Source organism: Mastomys coucha, unplaced genomic scaffold (genome assembly GCF_008632895.1).
Source record: "Mastomys coucha isolate ucsf_1 unplaced genomic scaffold, UCSF_Mcou_1 pScaffold21, whole genome shotgun sequence".
Classification (NCBI taxonomy): Eukaryota; Metazoa; Chordata; class Mammalia; order Rodentia; family Muridae; genus Mastomys; species Mastomys coucha.
The window spans coordinates 116,933,629-116,954,534 of record NW_022196904.1 but is presented as its reverse complement, the minus strand read 5'-3'; the positions used below and the strand labels follow the sequence as shown (position 1 = coordinate 116,954,534).

The following is a 20,906-nucleotide window of genomic DNA, read 5'->3' as shown; positions in this document are numbered from 1 at the left end:
ATTCCCTATCCAATCCTTCAGATACAACCACACCAGTAGCTGTTGTGAAAAAAAAAAGTTGTTTTTTTTTCTTGGGGGGTGGTGGAAGGTGGGGGAGCAATTTTCCTTTTTTAAAACTTAAATTGTTACAAAATAGATTTTAGAAAATAAGTTACAAACTATAGTAAAAGGCTCCCCTGCCACAGGCAGCTTTCGCTCCTGTGGTACTCTCTGATCTGCCTCTCCCTGGGTTAGAATCTGGCTATCCCTGCATTTTGGCAGAGTCTGGCCCTGGAAGAACATGGTGACAATGGGTTGGAAAGGAGATCCTTCATCCTTCATGGGCACAGACATGAAGACTACCTCATGCCCTTCTCGGGGAAAAGGCCAGATCAGGGTCCTCTTTGTGGGAAGAGGAGATGGGGATGCCCAAGCAACTCCTGAGCAAAATGTGGAGAGCAAGCCTCTCCCTGCCTGCACCCCTAACTTCAGTGAACTGTTCTTTGGAGACCTGAAGTTCAGAGGGAGAGATTGAGGTCCGCAGGCCACTGGGGTGAGGGGTTCTGAAGCGAGGCTGTAGAGGAGTCCTCTCTGCTTGTTGCTGGTACCACTGAAGCTCCTAGGGAGAGAAGGAGAGGACACTGAGGGAGGTCTACACCACCTCTCAGCCCTGCAGGTCATTCCCTGACACACCCTGAGAACACAGAGAAGGGGCAAGAAGCCAGAATAAATGGCTAAGTAGTCAAGCATTTGCCTACTATGTGTAAGGCCCCAGTACCATGCCTAGCATCTTCCCCTCACCAAACAAACCAAGCCCATGAATCCTATAATCCTAATTAGTTTTGCAGCCTTGGCTAACAGGCCACTCACTCACTGTCCTTGAAGTTACAAGAAAGCCATTTCTTCAATTCTCAGGAACCATCACCACTATTCTGTCCTTCCCAGTCAAGCTCTGGGCAAGTGCATACCATTTCAGGGACATCACCCTTTATGACTATAGACTTTCCTCTCTAGATGTGGAAAATGAGCTTACAGCTTGCTGAGTACCTAGACTGCCCCATGCCTCCATATCCTTACCCTTCAGTGGGCTGGGTGGAGACCAGTTTACCCGGAGATTCACTGTGATAAAGGATGAGAGATAGGGACTAATGACTGTTGCTGCTCAACTGGGCCTGGCTTCAAAGAAACAATTATCTGTGAGTCAGTCCTTCAGTTAAAAGGGGTGTGTTGGGGGAAGGTGCTGGCAGAGAGAGTAGTTTGGTTAGCTCATATAAGATCTGTAGCAGAAAGAAGATAAAATTAACCAAAAGAACGAACACAAAGATATAGCACAGGACTCACTGCACACAGGAAGGACCAGAGACCTTACTTTCAAAAAAGACAGAGACAAGCTATAGGGGGAAGAGACAGAAGAATGAGTATTGCCTGACAACTCAGCAAACTAGCTACGTCAGCAGTAAAGCCAGAGTAGCCAGTTAGAAGTCACCAACTGAGCAGGAAGGCCCACCTCTGCCTTAGACCTGCAGACCACTAACCAACTGTAGGACAGTCCAGGAGTCTGCAATTCTCTACCTTTCTCCTTTCTCATTCCCTGGCTTCTTGCCCACTCTAAGAAAGACCAGAACCTAAACAAAGCCTACGGTTTCATCCTTCTCCTCTGGAAACCATCACTAAATCAGGATTCTCAGATGCTCACTGAAAGAAAAAAGCCATTACTCTTTGACTATATAGGCTATTTGGGCATATTACTGCCCAACCTAACCCAGCGTCCATCTACCTGACTCAGGCAGGATTCATACCTCAGTGGCTCAAAGGCAGCCAGCCCTTTCAAACTAGATGGTTGGTCCATGTCCAGACCTCCTGCCACTCAGACTCCACTTGATTCTCTTTTCTGCTTGCTTTCCTCACCTACTCTGGGTCATGCTTTCTCTCCTCTGTGTCTACCTCTTCCTGGATCCTCTCAATCCTCTGCCCAACCAACTCACCCCACATACCCGAGCTAGACACTGTCCACTCTTCCTGGTGCTGCTGCTGGTGTCGCAGGAAGCTGATTCGGTGGCGGAAGCGGCGAGGACAATGAGAACAGGTGAATGGTCCCTCCTGGGGTGCATGGACCCGTCCATGGCCCTGAAGCCGGGCAGCGGTTCGAAAAGCCTTGCCACAGATGTTGCAGCTGTAGCGCTTGGGGTCCGTGTGGGTCCTGCTGTGGTTCTTCAGAGACAGCAGGTTGGGCAGAAGTTTGGGACACAGGGAACAAGGGTACAGTCCAGTGGTATGGGCCTTCTGGTGATTCAGCAGGCTACCAGCATGACGGTACGAACGCCCACACTGAGCACAGCAAAAGGGGCGTTCCTTGTCTTCAGCTGCTGTGAAATTTATTCCTTGTCCTCCATCAGCTGGCTCCCCATTCTCTTCTGGGTCTCTAGGAAGTCCTGACGGGACCCCCTGAGCTTGCCCTGGACCAGGAAGATCCACCTCTGCCATCCCAGCTTGTGGATCTCTGGTCTCTTCCGTCTGATTTGACATCTGACTGTGTTCACCAGCATGAGTCTTCATGTGTGTGGCCAGTTCACTGGGGGACTCAAACACTTTGCTACACTTACTACAAGCAAAGCTCTGGGCAGCAGTGTGGTTGTGTATCTTAGTGGTCACAGGGTTCAAGAACTCTTTGGAACAGAGTAAAGAACTGTGACAGTCTTTCCTGTTAATGCTGGGGTTCAAGAGGCCATCAGGGTGGCAGCAGGTCTTGCCACACTGGCTGCAGCAGTGGCTTTCCAGTTGGAGTTGAGAGCTGCTGTCTGCACCATTCCAGCTATCCATACATCTTAGAGTAGGACCACTGGACTGGCTCTCAGAGAGGTGACAAGGATTCCTGGAGATAGTATCTTCCAACTTGCCTTCTGGCTTTGTTAACTGACCCTGAAGAACCCAGGCACCATTGTGATTCATTTGTCCCCTGTCTCCTTGACCCCTATCTACTTTCCCTGCCTCCTGTGCAGATTCTGTGACTTTTGAACATGCTGGCCTACTGGGACTCTGACTGCGCTCCCCAGGCCTCTTGGTTTCATGTTCCACCTGCAGTACTGACTCAATACCATCTGACCTGCCCTCCAGTCCCCAGTCATCAAGGTTCTCCTTACTGCCTTCTGTACCATGTTGGCCTCCCTGGCCACTGGCTAGCTCTAGTTTGGTCTCCTCATGCTCCCGTAGATGCCTCTCTAGAGATCCCTGGCCAGAAAAGCCACAGCCACAAAGGGTACAATGTATATCGGCTGCCCTCTGGGGCCATCCTGCCTGTCGCTGCCGCTGACTATCAGAATGTAGCTTCTGATGGTCTTTCAGGGCTGTGCGGTTGGAAAAGGTCTTAAAGCAGAAAGGGCAGCTGTACCGGCCCTCCTCATGGTTGCATTGGTGGTTCAGGAGGCTGCCAGCATGGCGGTAAGTCCGGCCACACTGCCCACATCTGAAAGGCTGGTCCTCACCAGTCAGTTTCTGGGTGCTCCTACTCCTGCGTCGCTCAACATGGACTCGCTGGTGGTTGGCCAGCTGCTTCCGCAGGCGAAAGGCTTTTCCACATTCACTGCAGCAAAACTGCCGAGGGTCTGCATGGATGCGCCGGTGGCTCTTGAGTGACATGAGGTTTGAGAAACCCTTGGAGCAGGCCTGGCAGCCAAAGTGACCAGTCTGGTGGCTCTGCCGGTGATTGATAAGGCTGCCAGCATGCTTGTAGGTGCGGCCACAGACTTCACAGCTAAAGGGCCGCTCAGAGGTAACCTCAGTCTGACAGCCTGTCTCTAACTCCTGTTCCAGTTCCTCCTCCTTTACAGTGGTCTCCTCCCAAACTTCTTCTTTGACACCTGCCAGCTCTTCCACGGGCTCCACTTTAAGCTCTTCCTGGAGCTGCTCCCGCCCTGCCTCTGCTGCATTCTGGTGTTCACTGTGGTCTCCTGCCTCTGAGATGGGCCCCATTTGGGGCTCTGAGCCTTTGCAGCGAGGGTGGTTTCGCAGATGATTCCGGTAGGCAGCCAGGTTGGGGTAGCAGCGGGAACAGACAGGACAGATGAAATCACCGGTCTGGTGGATCTTTCGGTGGTTCACCAGGCTGCCTCCATGGCGATAGGTCTTGCCACACTGGTTACATTGGAAAGGGCGAGGGTGGGACTCCAGAAAGCTTTCACCAGTCTGCATGCAAAGGCTGTCTCCAACTGTGCCATCTACTCCCTCTTCAGACTTTATGTCCCCACCTTCTTCTGAGATGGAGGTCACTGTGCCCTCCAAGTCATGATCTGCAACTGTTTCTATTGCATCACCTGATCCTTCAAAATGGCTAGGAACATTCTCTGTCCTATTGCTGGAACTTTGACTTTGGTGGTGACGCTCCAGGCTCCCCAGGTCATCATAGGTCTGACCACAGCAGCCACAAATATGCCCATAACCTGCTCCATCTAGAGCTTCCACCTCACGCTGCAACTGATTCAGCAGCTCTGCTTCTGAGAGTTGCAGGGGAGGGCTATGGGTAGAGGCTGTTTCTGCTGTGCCTTCCTCCTCTTCTTCTGAGCCCTCAGTCATGGCAGAAGCTCCGTGAGCCTGGCGTAGGTGACTCCTATAGTCAGTCCTCCCAGGAAAGATCATACCGCACAGGCAGCAGAGGAAGGGCTGTGCTGAGGCTACCTCCCCTGGCCTATGGGTCTGGAAGTGACTGCGAAGGGCAGGCAGAGAATCAAATTCCTTTGGACAGAGAGAGCATTGATAGATGCCTGGAGGGTGGCAGGACCTATGGCTCGCCAGGCCAGCAGCATGGGGGAAAGAATCCCCACAATCAGAACATGTGTGAGTGGCTTCCGCCTTCCAGACAGTGTCAGTGTCAGCAGGGTGGGAGTTGTCAGACTGGCCAATGCCCCTCTTCTGGTCACTGTCTACCCCAGGGGGGCTACCACAGAAGCCAGTTTCACTGCGCTCCTCATCACCTGGGGTGTCTAAGTCGTTAAGGAAACAGGCCTTTTTTTCTAGTCCTTCCTCAGTGCCCTCTTTATCACCCAGAAAACAGGCTTCCTCCTTTTTAAGCACACAGTCATCGCCTTTAGATCCAGATTGCAAACAGTCCCGATCCTTTTCCAGGTTGTCTTCAGTTTCACAAGGACTTTCTCCCAAAGGATCTTGGGAAGAATCCAGGTCCTCATTGTTTTCCAACTTCAGGGTCCAGGTACCCCCAGGTGGGAGTTTGGCTTCTTCACCTGTACTATCTTGTTTCTGATGCTTTCGGTTCCACTGCCGAGTATGACGCCGTAAATGGCTTTTCATAGCAGCCATGGTATGAAAATGCTTGGCACAGGCCCCACAACTAAAGTCTCCTGTCTGGTGAGTCTGCCTGTGGTTGATAAGGCTGCCCGAGTGGCGATAGCTCTTGCCACAGTCTTGGCAAGCAAATGTTCTAGTTGGTGACAATGTGCTGTCTGTCCTGCTTTTTTCTCCTTCCCTGTGGATCATGCTATGATGTTCCAGACTTTTGAGATCTTCAAACAACATCCCACAAATGTTACACACCTGTGGCACTGTCCTATCTGCTGCTGGGGAGTTACTGGTGGCCTTTTCTTCACGTTTACATACATGTTCCTCATCTGCGTGGAATGCTGCTTCTATTCCCACTGGATCTGGTTGTTCTTTCTTAACAGGGCTAGGTGAACCTTCAGTCCCTGGATCTGCACTTCGGCGTGTAGCCTTGCAATGTACCCGTACATGGTTGCGCAGAGCCATGAGGTTGGGGTATTTTCTAGGACAAAGTGAACACTGGTACTCTCCTGTCCGGTGGCTGTGGCGGTGGTTCACCAGGCTCCCCCTGTGGCGGTAAGCCCGACCACACTCATTACACTTATAGGGACGATGGTCCAGACTGGCAGTGGGGACCTCTTCCTCTTTTGGAGTATTCTCGGCTGACATAAGAGCAGTTGAGGACACTGATGACTGACCATCTTCCCCAGCTCCTTGCCGGGGTCTATGATGAGCACGAATATGGTTTTTCAGAGCAGCCGCATTGAATAGCTGCTTGGAACAAATGGAACAGGGGTAGATACCCGTTTGGTGGCTTTTTCGATGGTTGATGAGACTACCTGCATGACGGTAAGTACGGCCACAGTCCCCACAACAGAAAGGTCGATATTCCTCTGAGCCACCATCTTCTAGATGTCCAGAAGAGCTGAGCTCCCCAGAACCATTCAACATCCCTGTTTTAGATAGCTGACCCCAGCTCTTCTCATCTGCGTGTCCATTTGTGGTAGGTATCTCTTTGTCTTCCCATGGTTGCTCCTGCTTTATCCCCTCATGGGATTGCTGATGTTCCAGCAGATCCCTAGGGAGCCGGAAGGCACGAGGGCAGTGAGGACAGTGGTAAGGCCGATACTGGGCATGGAGCCTCGAGTGGTTCTTCAGGGCCATGAGGTTAGAGAACTCCTTGAAACAGATGGCACAGGGGTAGATACCCAGAGTGTGGCTCTGGCGATGGTTAGTGAGGCTCCCAGCATGTTTATAGGTCTTTCCACACTGATCACACTTGTATCTTCGCTCCCCCTCAGTAGGAAGAGGCTCAGTGGACTCCTGGGCCTCTGTGAAGTTCACTACTGATTCAGCCAAATACTGTTCCAAATTGCTAAGGAGGTTGCTCCCTGGAGTGGGGAGTGGTAGGGCTCCATCAGAATTGGTGGTGGGTACCCAGTCCCCTGTACTTCCTTTAGAATCTGGCTGAATTTCTAAGCCTTCTCTTTGTTCGGCAGGTGGGACTTCCCAAGTCCCTGAAGCTGCTCTAGGATCAGCTCCAGATTCCCATTCATGCGCCTCTTGTATATGCTCTGTCTGATTTCCCCAGCCTTCCTCAGAACCAAGCCTCTGACTCCAGGAGTTGGTAGACATGGTCTCACTCTGAAGGCGTGGAATGGTTTCCTTGGCATGTGGGGGCCCATGCCTTTGGTGGCTCTTAGAAGCATGAGTCCTCATATGGCTCTGGAGGGCCAAGCGATTAGAAAAATCCTTGCCACAGGTGGTACAGGGGAGAAGACCAGTCTCATGGTTCTGCGGGTGGCTGGCCAAGCTCCCTGGGTGACTGCGGCAGGGGTGAGGGATGTCATCGGCTTCCTCCCTGTCCTGCTTGGCAGACGAATGGCGCACTTCCCGATGCCGTGACAGTTCTGGGAGGTTAGGGAAGTGGCGCTGACAGTCAGAGCAGCTGAACGAGAGGGGCATGTCCTCCATGGGGTAAAGCAGCAGAAACCCTGGAGGTTCAAGAGGGACAGACAGGTGGCTGCAGCATTCTCTCTGCAGAAAGGGCCGAGGCCTAGAAAGAGGGGACAGTAGTCAAAAGGAAGGACTGAGTCAGTTTTGTTTCTTGGCTATTCGAGCAAGTCGCAAAGAGGCTCCCCAACCATCCATGCCAAGGGACCCGCTCCTTATTAGGTCTGGAGGTACCTTCAGAAGCTTCACTATGCACAAACTTCTAGAAAAGCTCCCAGGCTTAAGTCATCTCTAGAATCAGAGAGAAATAAGGAAACTAAAATCTAGTCTAGACTCTAGATTGACCTGACTTTGTCTTTTAGATTATATATAATTGATCTTACGTTCTTCAGGCTCTGCACTCTATCATTCTGGAACAACCTAACAGAAATCTATGCTTACTGTGAAGTTCAAGCTGCTCTGGTATTCCCTGAGTAGCCCAAGCTGGTTTCAAACTCATGGCTTTTCCTACCTCAGACTCTTTGAGAGTTGAGGCTGAAGGTGAGAGCCGAGACAGTTGGCCAGGCCTTACAGTAACAGACGTGCAACCCTTCTCCCTTCACCCTTCAACTAAACCGAGGGGTCTGAAAACACTGGCAGAGCAGCTGCTGTCTTCAGAGGTCGGTCACCTAAGCTCTGTACAAGGTAGAGGCCCTTTTAGGGATGAATTTCAATTCAGTCTTTCCAGCATCACATTGTTCTCCTATTAGGTGTTTGTTTTACTTCCTTTAAATAGATTTAATCCCATCCCATTTCAGGTTGAAATTTCATTTTATTCTCTGCCTTTTCTATCCCTTGCCTACCTTACCTTGCTGTCTCCAACACTTTTCATTTTCTCTTCTACTTCCTCTCTAAACTTTGATAGCAACTCATGCTGAACAGTACCGTGTGCCAAGCATTGCTGTTACACAAGTGTATTGGGGGGGAGGTCAGGGGTCGCATTTGAGACAGGGTCTCACTATGTAGTCCACGCTTCCCAAGTGCTGGGATTAGAATCATGCGACACCACGATAAGCTTGCATATTTATGCCACTAAATCCAACGCCGTGTTACCTCGTTTTTTGTTTTGTTTTGTTTTTTTACATAAACTCACTTCAAGAGGCAACCTTTATTCCAAAACCCAGTAGCAGCTATTCATTTCTGCCACATCATCTCGCCTTTCTCCGAGGCTGACTAGTCTCCTGGGAACCTAACACAACTATTTCTAATCTCACCAGCTGAGCCTGTTCCCGGAATTCTCGCTTCTCAAAACTCCTTCACTCGAGTCCCCCTTTCCTAATCAACCACCTTCATATTTCTCTCGAGCCACTAGTCTTTTCTGCCAATTTCTTCTCTAGATTCCCTACCTCGCACCAGGAGTGCCTTCTGGTTCCCGCCGCCGGCGCGTCCGTTGGAGGTCGTGAACGGGAGCGCGCCTGCGCACTGGGACCCTTACCCTAACTGCAGCCGCGAGCCCTAAGGGGGTTGCTGGTGCGAGGGTTCTCGAGCGCACACACACGCACACTCAGCCAGGGCTCCCGGGAGTGGTAGATGAGGGGAAGAAGCGGGAGAAAGGAGGAGATAGGCGGAACAGGGACAGCTGGGATGAACTAAGAGTCTAGCCTAGTTCCGCGGACACTTCCTATTGTTACCAGGAACCAGGAAGTGTCCTAGGTGCTAATGCTTCCCCCCGAAACTTCCGCCTAGGAACACTTCCTGTCCCTCCTCCGAGCAGTGTTTCCACACGGACACGCTTCCGGCGCTAGGTTCCGGGTGGGCCTAACTCTTGTTTGATTTTGTTTAGAGATTGGGTCTAACTATGCAGCCCAGGCCGGCCTCGAGCTCGGAGCAATCCTCCTGCCTCAACCTCCAGGAGGTTGGCGCTCTCAGGCGGCGTGAGCGATCACGCTCGGCTGTGGGCGCCACTCTGGCTCCGCCCACGCAGGTCAGCGCGGCGTTCGGAGTTTAAGCCACACTTCCGTGCACAGCTGCTAAAATCGCTCCAGTGCTTATTCAGCCAGCACGGGAATGATAAATAGGCTGCAGCCCTGGCTAACAGTACTTTGGTGACACTTCTCCTGAGGTTCCATCCAAGGCTCTTCCCAAGGCGGCCGTGAAGGGATCCTCACTAAGTTCGCTCCTCGCTGCCAGAGTAAATGTGGACTATAAACGGATTCAGGCACCAACAAAGCCGGAGCGCCCTCTCCGTTTCTTCCCACCTCCTAGCTCTCGGAGACACTTCCGGCGACTTGGCGGGTGTACACCGTCAATCGGCCTGGCGTCCCATCCCCTGAGCACCCAGAAACCCTTCGCAAGATACTTCTCTGCTTCAGTAGGCTCGGGGCTGCTTCCGTAAGTTTTTCCTTCCTCCTGAGCACGGAAGGCGGCCGTCCACTTCCGCTGTCTGGCCGGCGGCCCCGCCTCTACCCTCCCCCGCGCTGGGTCCTAGCGCCTGCCGCTCTCCGAGTGTCCGGAGCTCCGTCGGCGCTAAGCACCCCCGCCGAAGCTGCGGAGCCTGCGAAAACCCAACCAGGTAGGCCGGGAAGTCGCGGGGGGCTCGGGCAGCGGGCACCGACGCGGTTGGAGGGCCCCCCCCTAGCTTCCCGTCTGCTGCCGAGCGGACGGACTGGACCGGGCGCGAGCATCACGGGCGGGGCGAGCCGTGAGCGGCCTCGGGCGGGCTGCGGGCCCAGCGGGTCCTAGAACCCGCCCGGTGCCCGCCGGTCCGCGCTGTGGATGCCTAGGCTCCGCGGACGCGACTGCCGGCCTTGCTCCGCGCCGACCCTGGGGTCCTAGAGTCCGCCATGTTCCGGGCTTTTGTCTGGGCGGCGAGGGCCTCCTCGCCAAGTCCTTCGCGGCTGCTCGCCCCCCTCCCAGGCCGAGCTTCTGTCCGCCCCTCCCGCGGTCCTAAAGAACGCCATCTTGCAGGCCTTTGTCCTGCTCTGGCTCATCGGTCCATTCATTTCTTCATGCCTTCCTTCTTCATTCATTCTGTCCTGTTCCGCTCGCCGAAGCCACGTTATCCTAGGGTTTAGTCCCAAATGAGTCAGCATACAGCCCCGCTCTGCGAGGGCTGCGTGTCTGGCGAGGACACCCGCACAGACACGGTTGCAGAGAGCGAGGAGCGCTGGGTTTCTGCAGGTCTTGTCCCTCCTCAGAGAGTCTGGTAGGCCCTACTGCCCTGCAAACTCCCGTCTGCTTCAGGGACCCTGTTCCAACGAAAGGAATTGAGGCCCCCGAGCGCGATGCATCCCTCATCTTAGTGCTCGTTTTTCATTCTTGTGGGGAATGGAGTATTGGAAGCATGCAAGGATCTTCCCGTGGGAGAAGGAAAACGAGGGCTGGCTCCCGGGCAAAGGGAATTGCATATGGAGGTGGTAAAGTTTGTGAATTGTTGATGGAGCTTAGGTTGCTGACCAGAGGGGACACTGTCGAAGAAACTGAGGGTGGAAAAATGGGATCATGTTGTGAGCTGACTGGTGGTTAGGCCTAGCATATCATTAAACATTCACCAGAACACAGCTCCATCAATTCACCAATAGGCACAAGGTTTGTGTGGCTTATATGTCGATGCCTCTTCTACTTTTTTTTAACCACACCTGCGCTGCTCCCTCACCTCCAGCCTTGGGGACACTGAGTCTCATTAACTTGTGAGAAAGTAAAATGTCATTCCCCTCATTGGGTTTCATCCCAGCAGTAAACAAATTGGAGTATTAGTGTGATACTTGAACCCTGTGACCTTGTGAAGACGGGGCATTTTAGTTAATAAATAGTTGGTGACTGACTCTCACAAGCTCCTACAATGGAAAAAGCAGAGGCTATGGACCTGGGTGGGAATTCCACCCGAAAACAGTTTTGGAATAACAAATGCATAGAACAAAGTTCCCTGGACCCGAGTGCTGGAGATGAAAAATTAAGATCCAATAATAAAATATGCTAGTGCTAATAAAGCAATAATCAGGGGGACTGATGGTAGAAATTTCCATATCTAACTACTTGGCTTCAAATACCAGCCAAGTCTGTGGTAATTGCCTGGCTTTTCTGTGTTATCTCTTATTTTAAGGACGTGTTTAGTATTTTATTTTATCTTGTGTGTTCTTGTAGCACATGTGTGGAAGTCAGAGAACAACTTATTGGAATTGGTTCTGTCTTTCCACCATGTGGGTCCTGGGGATACAACTCAGGTTGTCAGGCTTGACAGAAAACACCTTTACTCACTGGGACATCTTGCTAGCCCCAACCAAGAACACTAACCTTACCTTACAGCCTGAAGCTCTCACTTATGGCTGTATTTAGCCTTAAATTACTTCTGAAAAGACCTTGTTTCCAAATACAATCATGGAGGTAGTTAGAGCTTCAACATAAGAAGAAGACAAATATTCAGCTATAACAGACTTCTAAGGCATCAAGAGATGAACTTGAGAAGTCAGTTCAGTGTGTATAAAATACAAATGGTATCTGGTGCACAGCATTAAGCCTGCACCTTAAGAAAGTTTTTTGAAGTTAAAAGGTAGCTAGGTAGATATATCATTATCTAAAAGGAGTCTGTGAGGTGTGGTGTTGTGCATGGTAAAATTCTAGCACTCAGGAGAGAGTTCCAGGCCAGCTAAGGTTATATAGTGAAACTGTCTCAAAGCTAAAAATTCCTGCTGGGTGGTGGTGGCGAGGCCGCGGGAGTGCACTCCTTAAATCCCAGCGCTTGGGAGGCAGAGGCAGGTGGATTTCTGCCACCAGCCATGGCTATACAGAGAAACCCTGTCTCAAAAAACAACAACAACAACAACAACAAAAAGGCTAAAAATTACAAGCAGTGCCACAAAGAAAGGAATAGAGCCAAAGTACAAGATTCATACCTGTTATCCCAACACTAAGGAGGCTAAGGCAGAAAGAATCAGGGCCAATCTGAGCTACATAGTAAGATCCTGCAGCCCCCACCCCCCAAAAAGGTAGACAAGAAAAATCTTTGTTGTTTTTATGTGTGTGAGCGTTATGCTTATATGTATGTATGTGCACCAAGGGTATTCCTGATGCCTATAACTGGAGTTGTAGGTATTTGTGAGCCACCACATGGGTAATAGGAACCAAATATGTGTCCTCTAAAACAAGAGCAATTGCTCTTAACTGCTGTGCCATCTCTCCAGCACCCAGGAAAGCCTTCTTAGAGGGAGGAAGATGGCCAAACTTGATGACCTGAGTTTAGCCTCCTAGAACCATATAGTAACTAGAGAGAATTGACTCTGCAAGCTGTCCTCTGCCCTCCACACCCCTAGTGAGTATGCATGCACATACACAGAGAGGAGCCTTAATAGAGGAAGTAAGTAACTATAGAAAAACAGAGACCCTCAGGAGACTGAGGGGTAGCAGTTCCGACTGTAGAACTGCTAGGATAATGATCTGCGGTTGGAAGGCACCAAAGTCTAGAATGAAGACAGGAGGCCTGGGGGTGTGAAGCCCAGTGGTGGAAGTGAAGAGTTGGACAGAGCTAAAAGCAGAGAGAGATGGGTTAGAGATTTGCTATTCGTAGAAAAGTACTGGCCTTTGTCCTGGGAAGTATCCTGATTTTGCTGGAGGATTTTAAGTGAGCAAAGAGTGTGACCTTAGAGTTCAACTCCAGGGTTTGAAGATTTGAGTTTTGACTCTGGGCATCATAATTAGCTGTGTACACTTTTGCCTTGTGATAAAAAATTTTTTTCTTTTCTTTTGTTTTTTTTTGAGACAGGGTTTCTCTGTATAGCCTTGGCAGTCTTGGAACTCACTCTGTAGACCAGGCCTGACTTCGAACTCAGAAATCTGCCTACCTCTGCCTCCCAAGTGCTGGTATCAAAGGCATGCACCACCACTGCACAGAGTCTGGCTGAGGATTTTTAAATAGAGTTGTAGTAAAAATGTTTCCCTCCTAGAAGTACTTGAAGACCTAAGAGATGTATGTGTCCTTCCCCCACCCCCTTCTTTGTTTCTTTCTTTTGTTTGTGTTTCTGGGAGTAAAATCCAGTGCCTCACACTGTCAGGCAAGTACTTTCCCCTTTTATATCCTGGCTCACATATCTATTTCTTAAGTGTTGGTTGGAATGGTCAGCGTTTGTTTAAAGTACCCATTTCAGGGTTGCAGAAATGGTATGGCTGGTTAAACACTAGCCATACAAACCTGACAACCTGAGTTCAAGCCCCAAAACACAGGCAAAAAGCTGGATTTGGTGGCACACATCTGTAATCCGGCACTGCTATAGGGAGATGTAGTGCAGAGATAGGAGAATGATCTCAGAGCTTGTCAACAAGCTAGTCTGGAGTACACAGTGTAACAACAGTAAGAGAGACCCTACCCACCTCAACAAGTTGAAAAACAAGCTGACTCCCAGTTGTCCTCTGCATACCTACACATTCACATATAAATATGCTTGGTGCCACATACCTATAGTCCTAGCACTGGGAGGCTAAGGCAGGTGGACCTCTGAGTTTGAGGGCAGCCAGGTACAGAGAAAACCTGTCTTGAAAAACCAAAAAGAAGAAGAAGAAGAAAAGGGCTGGGGTTGGGGGTTGTTGGAGCCACTGGAGCCTGGCCATTGTGAGCTGTCTAACATGGGTGTGGGGAACTGAATTCATAGCCTCTAGCAAAGTGATTCTCAACTTTCTTTTTTTTTTTTTTTTTTTTTTTTTTTTTTTTTTTTTTTAAGTTTTATTTATTTTACGTGTGTGAGTACACTATTGCTCTCTCCAGACACACCAGAAGAGGGCATCAGATTCCATTACAGATGGTTGTGAGCCACCATGTGGTTGCTGGGAATTGAACTCAGGACCTCTGGAAAAGCAGTCAGTGCTCTTAACCACTGAGCCATCTCTCCAGCCCCAATTCTCAACTTTCTAATGCTGTGGCCCTTTAATACAATTCTTCATGTGGTGACCTCCAACCATAAAATTGTTTGTTGTACTCCATAACTATAATTTGCTACTTTTATGAATTATAATATAGATATCTGCTTTCAGGTGGTCTTAGGTGACTCCTGACAGAGCCATTGGAGACTCTCTGGTTGAGAACCATTGTTCTAGAAGACCAGTGAGTGCCCTGCTTGGCAATCTCTCTAGCCTGTGACTTTTTTTTTTTTTTTTTTTTTTTTTTTTTTTTTTTTTTTTTTTTGAAGAATAAAAATACAGCCGGGCGGTGGTGGAGCACGCCTTTAATCCCAGCACTTGGGAGGCAGAGGCAGGCAGATTTCTGAGTTCAAGGCCAGCCTGGTCTACAGAGTGAGTTCCAGGACAGCCAGGGCTACACAGAGAAGCCCTGTCAAGAAAAAAACAACAACAAAATAATAATAAAAAAATAAGGGGGCTGGTGAGATGGCTCAGCGGGTAAGAGCACCGACTGCTCTTCAGAAGGTCATGAGTTCAAATCCCAGCAACCACATGGTGGCTCACAACCACCCGTAATGAGTTCTGACGCCCTCTTCTGGTGCGTCTGAAGACAGCTACAGTGTACTTACATATAATAAATAAATAAATCTAAAAAAAAAAAAAATTTAAAAAAAATAAGAAGAATAAAAATAAAAATACAGATTGCAGTGTCCTACATCAACTTAATTAGATGGTGGTTTTTTTTGTTTGCTTTTTTAATTGCTTTTTGTTTGGATTTTTTTTTTTTTAATTTTTCATTTTTATTTGGACTTGTGTACAGGTGCCCAAGGAGCCAGAGAGGGTATCAGATCCCTATGAGCTGAAGTTACAGGAGGTTGTGAGCCAGTCAGTGTGGGTGCTGGGAATTGGACTCAGGTCCTCTGGAAGAGGGCAAGGCTCTTAACTATAGAGCTATCTCTCCAACCACTTGCTTTTGTTATTTAAGTTAGGAGCTCTATGTAGTCCAGGCTGGCTTTGAACTAATGATCATCCTGCCTAAGACTCAGAAGTATTAGGATTGAGGGTATGCTTCCTAGGAGTACACTGTAGCTGTTTTCAGACACTCCAGAAGAGGACATCAGATCCCATTACAGATGGTTGTTAGCCACCATGTGGTTGCTGGGAATTGAACTCAGGACCTCTCAAAGAGCAGTCATTGTTCTTTCTTAATTCTGGAGCCATCTCTCCAGTATGGTCCCAGACTTCTGAGCAAGGGCTTAAAAACTTTAAACACCAGAGTCAAGTCTCAGCCATGTTAAGTTTCTAGCTGTATGACTTGACAAGTCTCTTTACTCTCAGAACTCAACTCATTCGCATCTATAAAATGAGGTCAGGGCTTCCTATTTCAGGCTGTATGAGAATTATACAAGGTGCCACACCCAGCTGATGAGCTCTGATAAGAATCCGTAGTTGAGGGCTGGTGAGATGGCTCAGCGGGTAAAAGCACCAACTGCTCTTCCAAAGGTCATGAGTTCAAATCCCAGCAACCATATGGTGGCTCACAACCACCCATAATGAGATCTGATGCCCTCTTCTGGTGTGACTGAAGACAGCTACAGTGTACTTATATAATAATAATAAATAAATCTTAAAAAAAAAAAAGAATCCGTAGTTGAGAGAAGCAATCTGATTCCAGCTGGTCGTCACTCAGTCCCATGTGTTAGTACTATTGTTACCTTAGACTGAGGGTCTAAGACACACAGTAAATTGAACAAAAGGTCCCATCAGCTGGGAAGTGCTGGGGGCTTATTTGAAGCTGGGTGGTTTGCCTTCAGAGTATAGTTGGTCGCACAGAACTCTGCTTCTTGGAGCCTTGCTTTCTTGCGGTATTGATGTAAGGGTGTGCTGATAGGTGTAAAAGGGTTAGGATGCTGTGGAATTTGGCAAGCACTTAGTAGATGTGAGCTGTCCTAGGGATGCAGCAAGCAAAGCCTCATGCATGCCAGTCAAGAACTTGGTTGCTGGGCTATACTCCCCAGCCTGGCTTTTGCTTTTGTTTTTGTTTTTGTTTTTTCCCTGTTGGAAAAATTTAGGAGGCTAGAGAGATGTGACTCAGTGGTAGAGAACTTATCTGGCCTGTATCAGGCCCTGGGTTCAAATCTTACCCCACCCCACCAAATGCTTCCTGGTATGGTGCTGACTCTGCTCATTGGTCAACCAGTTAAACTGCTTCTATATTACCTTTTCTGGAATAGGCCCCAGCCCCCCTGCCTCCCATCTTCTTGGATGGGCTCCATCCTCCTCCTCCACCCCAGCTCCTGTGATGTACAGATGAGGACACGGGTCTATAAACAGATCCTAGTAAATGATGTACAAGTCTGAACACAGAACCTTGGCCTGCCACCCTCCGGGCACACCTGCCCTCCTGCCCACTCTCCCCTGCCTCAGCACCACATCTAAGCTTCTCTTAAGAGGATCTGCCCTAATCCTCTTCCCTTTATCCCTCTGGGAGGATGAGCGGGTGTTAAGACTGATGCAGCTGTTAATCCTATTTTTTCCCAACTATGATCCTAGGAGCAGCTGTGTGGATGTTGTCTGGGCTCCTGGCCAGGAAGTAGGGACGCTTCAAGAGCTAGTATCCCAGGAGGCCTCGCTAACTCAGACACATCAGTTGTGACTGAGGAAGAGGCTTGGACTATCTGTCAGCAGTAGGTCAGGCTGTCTTGAGAGTGAGTGAACTACTGTCAGAGTTTTAGAGCCAGGACCTAAAGGGACTCCAGTGTAGAGGATGGATCAAAATTCCTATCTGGGGTGACGTGCCTTATAGCTGTGTGTGGTCAGAATTCTCTGAGCAGTTGCTCCTCCAGAACTGACCAACATATACTGGAGACCCATTACCTCCAAACATAGCCAACCACCCCGTCTAAACATTGGCTCCTCCTTTCTCTGGACCAAATCTGTCTTTCCTGAGCATTTGGAGATCTTAAGGCCATAGGTAAAACTGAGAAAGGAACATTGTGAAAGTAACGGAACCTAGCATTATAGGAATGCCGAGGGTTTAGAAAACAGAGGTTGGGGCAGATATAGCCAGTCCTTTTGTGATGCATGCCCTCATTTACTGATTTCTACCCCTAATGAGCAGATCACAGGGGAGTCTTGAACACACTATCAAAGCTGGGAGGATGTAGAGGTCCTGTGGTTTGGGCTGAGGAGCGTCAGCTGGGAAGTATGGGTATGAGCCAGTTACCTCTGGGACTGGAGAGATGGCTCAGTGGCTAGAGCACTTGCTGTTCTTGAAGACCATTCAGGTTTGATTCCCGGCACCCACATGACAGCTCATAGCTACCTTACCTACAGTTCCAGGGGATTGAACAGCTTTGGGCACCAAGTATAGGCATGGGCCAGTAAACGTTCATACATAGAAAATGAAAGTGATATTTTTCTTAAAGATAGAGTCACCTCTGAGATCTTGAGAGGGCTTTGATAAAGAAGGGAGCCTTGAAGAATGCCGAGGGATGGTTTTGGCCTAATTTTGATTCTTTTGCAGAGAAGTCCTGCTCACCAAGGCCATGGAAGTGGAGGCTACAGAGGCCAGGTCCCCAGGCCCCTGCTACAAGCGCTCTGGCCGCCGTTATAAGTGCCTGTTTTGTACAAAGACATTTCCAAATGCTCCCAGGGCAGCCCGCCATGCTGCTACACATACACCTACAGACTGCACAGAGGAGGTGAATGAGGTCCAGCCAAAGGTGGATACAGAGCCCAAAGCCGAGGAAGCCAGTGGAGACAAGGTATCTGGTTCCGTAGCCAAGCCCCGGCCCTATGCTTGCCCACTGTGCCCCAAGGCCTACAAGACAGCTCCTGAGCTACGCAGCCATGGGCGAAGCCACACTGGTGAGAAGCCCTTCCCATGCCCGGAGTGTGGCCGCCGCTTCATGCAGCCAGTGTGCCTGCGTGTGCACTTGGCCTCGCATGCTGGTGAGCTGCCCTTCCGATGCACACACTGCCCCAAGGCTTATGGTACACTCTCTAAACTAAAGATCCACCAGCGAGGGCACACAGGTGAGCGGCCCTATGCCTGTACTGACTGCGGCAAGAGCTTTGCTGATCCTTCAGTGTTCCGCAAGCATCGGCGCACGCATGCAGGCCTGCGACCCTACAGCTGCGAGCGCTGCGGCAAGGCCTATGCAGAGCTCAAGGATTTACGGAACCACGAAAGGTGCGATCCTAGATATAGCTGGGAGACAAAAGTGGGAATTAGTGTCTCAATAGACTATACCTACAGGAAGAGGTGCAGCTGGATACTTGTCTAAAGGTGGGAGCGCCTGGTTGATCAGAGATCAGGCTGGGCGGCAGAGCAAAGATGAGAGGTGACTAGAGATGGAACCCTGAAAGTGGCAAGGCTTTATTGGCCTATGTTCCAGTACAGCTGGAAAGTAGGCAGTATTTGGAGTCAGTCACCCACAGGATCTTAGGGGAGGGACATGTGTAGGTAGGTCATAGGAAAGAAGTTCTATGGATTTCTGACTCTAGGGCACCCTCTGTGGCTCTTAGGGAATTAGCGCTCAGACAGGCTATAGGGCTCTCCCACTGAGTCTGTTGCAACTAACCGGGTCCTCCATTACTCCACAGGTCCCACACGGGTGAGCGCCCCTTCCTCTGCTCAGAGTGTGGTAAAAGCTTCTCTCGATCCTCTTCCCTCACATGCCACCAGCGTATCCATGCAGCCCAGAAACCCTATCGCTGCCCGGCTTGTGGTAAGGGCTTCACACAGCTCAGCTCTTACCAAAGCCATGAACGCACACATTCAGGCGAGAAGCCCTTCCTGTGCCCTCGGTGTGGCCGCATGTTCTCTGATCCCTCGAGTTTCCGCCGCCACCAGCGGGCACATGAGGGTGTAAAGCCTTACCGCTGTGAGAAGTGTGGCAAGGACTTCCGGCAGCCAGCCGACCTGGCCATGCATCGGCGAGTACACACCGGTGACCGACCCTTCAAGTGCCTGCAGTGTGACAAGACTTTTGTGGCTTCCTGGGACCTCAAGCGGCACGCATTGGTGCACTCGGGACAGCGGCCATTCCGCTGTGAGGAGTGTGGGCGAGCCTTTGCTGAGCGAGCTAGCCTCACGAAGCACAGCCGCATGCACTCTGGCGAACGTCCTTTCCACTGTAATGCCTGTGGGAAATCCTTTGTGGTGTTATCCAGCCTCAGGAAGCATGAGCGTACCCACAGAAGCAACGAGACTACAGGAGCTGCCCCCCAGCAGGAGTTGGTACTAGGACTAGCACTGCCTGTAGGCGTCGTAGGTGAGAGCTCAGCTGCCCCAGTGGCAGGTGCAGGGATAGGGGACGCTCCAGCAGGGTTGCTAGGGTTACCGCCTGAGTCTGGTGGTGTAGTGGCCACACAGTGGCAAGTGGTAGGCATGACTGTGGAGCATGTGGAGTGCCAGGATGCTGGCGTTGGGGAAGCTCCTAGTACCCTAGGAGATACAGGAGAGGTGGGGGATGAGGAGACTGATGAGAAGCCCCCACAGTTTGTGTGTCGCGAGTGCAAAGAAACTTTCTCCACACTGACATTGCTACGCAGGCATGAGCGCTCACACCCGGAGCTCCGGCCCTTTCCCTGCACCCAGTGTGGTAAGAGCTTCTCAGACAGGGCTGGGCTTCGTAAGCATAGCCGCACGCACAGCTCTGTACGCCCCTACTCCTGTTCCCAATGTCCTAAAGCTTTCTTGAGTGCCAGCGATCTGCGCAAACATGAACGCACCCACCCTGTGCCCATCGGGACCCCCATACCCCTAGAACCCCTTGTGGCTTTGCTAGGAATGCCAGAAGAAGGGTCAGCTTGAAGTTTATAGATCTCTCTACTACACTCCCAGAAGCCCATCCCTAGTCTCCAAACCCCACCTCTGGGCAGCTAGCTCCTCTCTCTGTCCACTAAGAGCTGTGGACAGTGGAAGCTGGTAGCACTTGGAGGGAGACTCATTAAAGCACTGGCTTTGATACCAAGCTGTCTTCTGTATTCTGGTTCAGTTTACCTTCGGTAGAAATCTGGGATTAGCATATATTGGAAGGGTCTTGGTGACAGGCTTTCACAGCTTAGCCTGATCCAGAATTCACTATATAGCCCAGGCTCACCTACAACTAGAATCCTCCTATCTCAGCCTCCTAGTACTAGGATTATAAGGACTTACCACTACACCTGGCCCTAAAAGGTCTTGAAATGCATTGATTGCCAAAGTATATTTTGGGCTGTCTTGTAAAGAGTTTTCATGCCAGGTTGGTATAAGAATGTATTTGTACCTCTGAGAATAATTGGTGACTAAAAGATGTATTAAAAGTATTAGTCCTGCAGTAAACAAACCTATGTGGTTTTGTTTAGCCTATATTCAGGATCATGAAACATTTACTGATTAAGTCTGTCCTTTCACAGATAGTAAGCTGGGGCTAAACAATTACTTTTTCTAGAGCTGGAAAGATGGCTTCACTATTTAAGGCTCACAATGAAAAAGGTTTGGTTCCCAGCCCTCATACTTGTCTCTCCAACTACTTAAAAAAAGAAAAGGAAAAGAAAAGCCCTCCCCCCCCCAGATGTGAGGCAGCTAAAGACAAACCCGTCTTTCCTGTTTATTACATTAGCAAATGAGGGAGCATATTTGGAGGTAAACAGATTTCTCTTCACATTAAAACCCACAAACTAACAAACAATTAGCCTTACTAGAAAAGTCCTTACTGGGTTTGATGGTCCATGCCTTTAATCCCATACTCCTGGAGGCAAAGGCAGTTGGATCTCAGAGTTTGAGGCCAGCTTGATCTACAGAATGAGTTCCAGATAGCAAGGGCTACACATAGAAACCTTGTCTCAAAGAA

The 20,906-nt window shown here is 49.9% G+C and overlaps 2 protein-coding genes across 5 annotated transcripts; one reads left to right on the top strand and one right to left on the bottom strand.

The window, feature by feature from the left end:
- Positions 1 to 40: 40 nt before the first annotated feature.
- Znf646 (zinc finger protein 646) lies at positions 41 to 9,571 on the bottom strand. 3 transcript variants are annotated; one of them, XM_031388445.1, is made up of 3 exons: positions 9,438 to 9,571; positions 1,965 to 7,303; positions 41 to 598 (listed from the first exon to the last, which is right to left on the bottom strand). In XM_031388445.1, exons 2-3 carry the CDS (start codon positions 7,219 to 7,221, stop codon positions 498 to 500), a joined length of 5,358 nt encoding a protein of 1,785 aa, XP_031244305.1. In that variant the 5' UTR covers positions 7,222 to 7,303; positions 9,438 to 9,571; the 3' UTR covers positions 41 to 497. The 3 variants fall into 3 exon arrangements, with proteins under 3 accessions (XP_031244305.1, XP_031244304.1, XP_031244306.1); XM_031388444.1 differs by lacking the exon at positions 9,438 to 9,571 and adding an exon at positions 8,586 to 8,864; XM_031388446.1 differs by lacking the exon at positions 9,438 to 9,571 and adding an exon at positions 8,586 to 8,862 and having other exon boundaries at positions 1,974 to 7,303.
- Znf668 (zinc finger protein 668) lies at positions 8,965 to 20,385 on the top strand. 2 transcript variants are annotated; one of them, XM_031388447.1, is made up of 3 exons: positions 8,965 to 9,751; positions 17,591 to 18,259; positions 18,673 to 20,385. In XM_031388447.1, exons 2-3 carry the CDS (start codon positions 17,613 to 17,615, stop codon positions 19,883 to 19,885), a joined length of 1,860 nt encoding a protein of 619 aa, XP_031244307.1. In that variant the 5' UTR covers positions 8,965 to 9,751; positions 17,591 to 17,612; the 3' UTR covers positions 19,886 to 20,385. The 2 variants fall into 2 exon arrangements, with proteins under 2 accessions (XP_031244307.1, XP_031244309.1); XM_031388449.1 differs by lacking the exon at positions 8,965 to 9,751 and adding an exon at positions 9,754 to 10,384.
- The last annotated feature ends 521 nt before the right edge of the window (positions 20,386 to 20,906 follow it).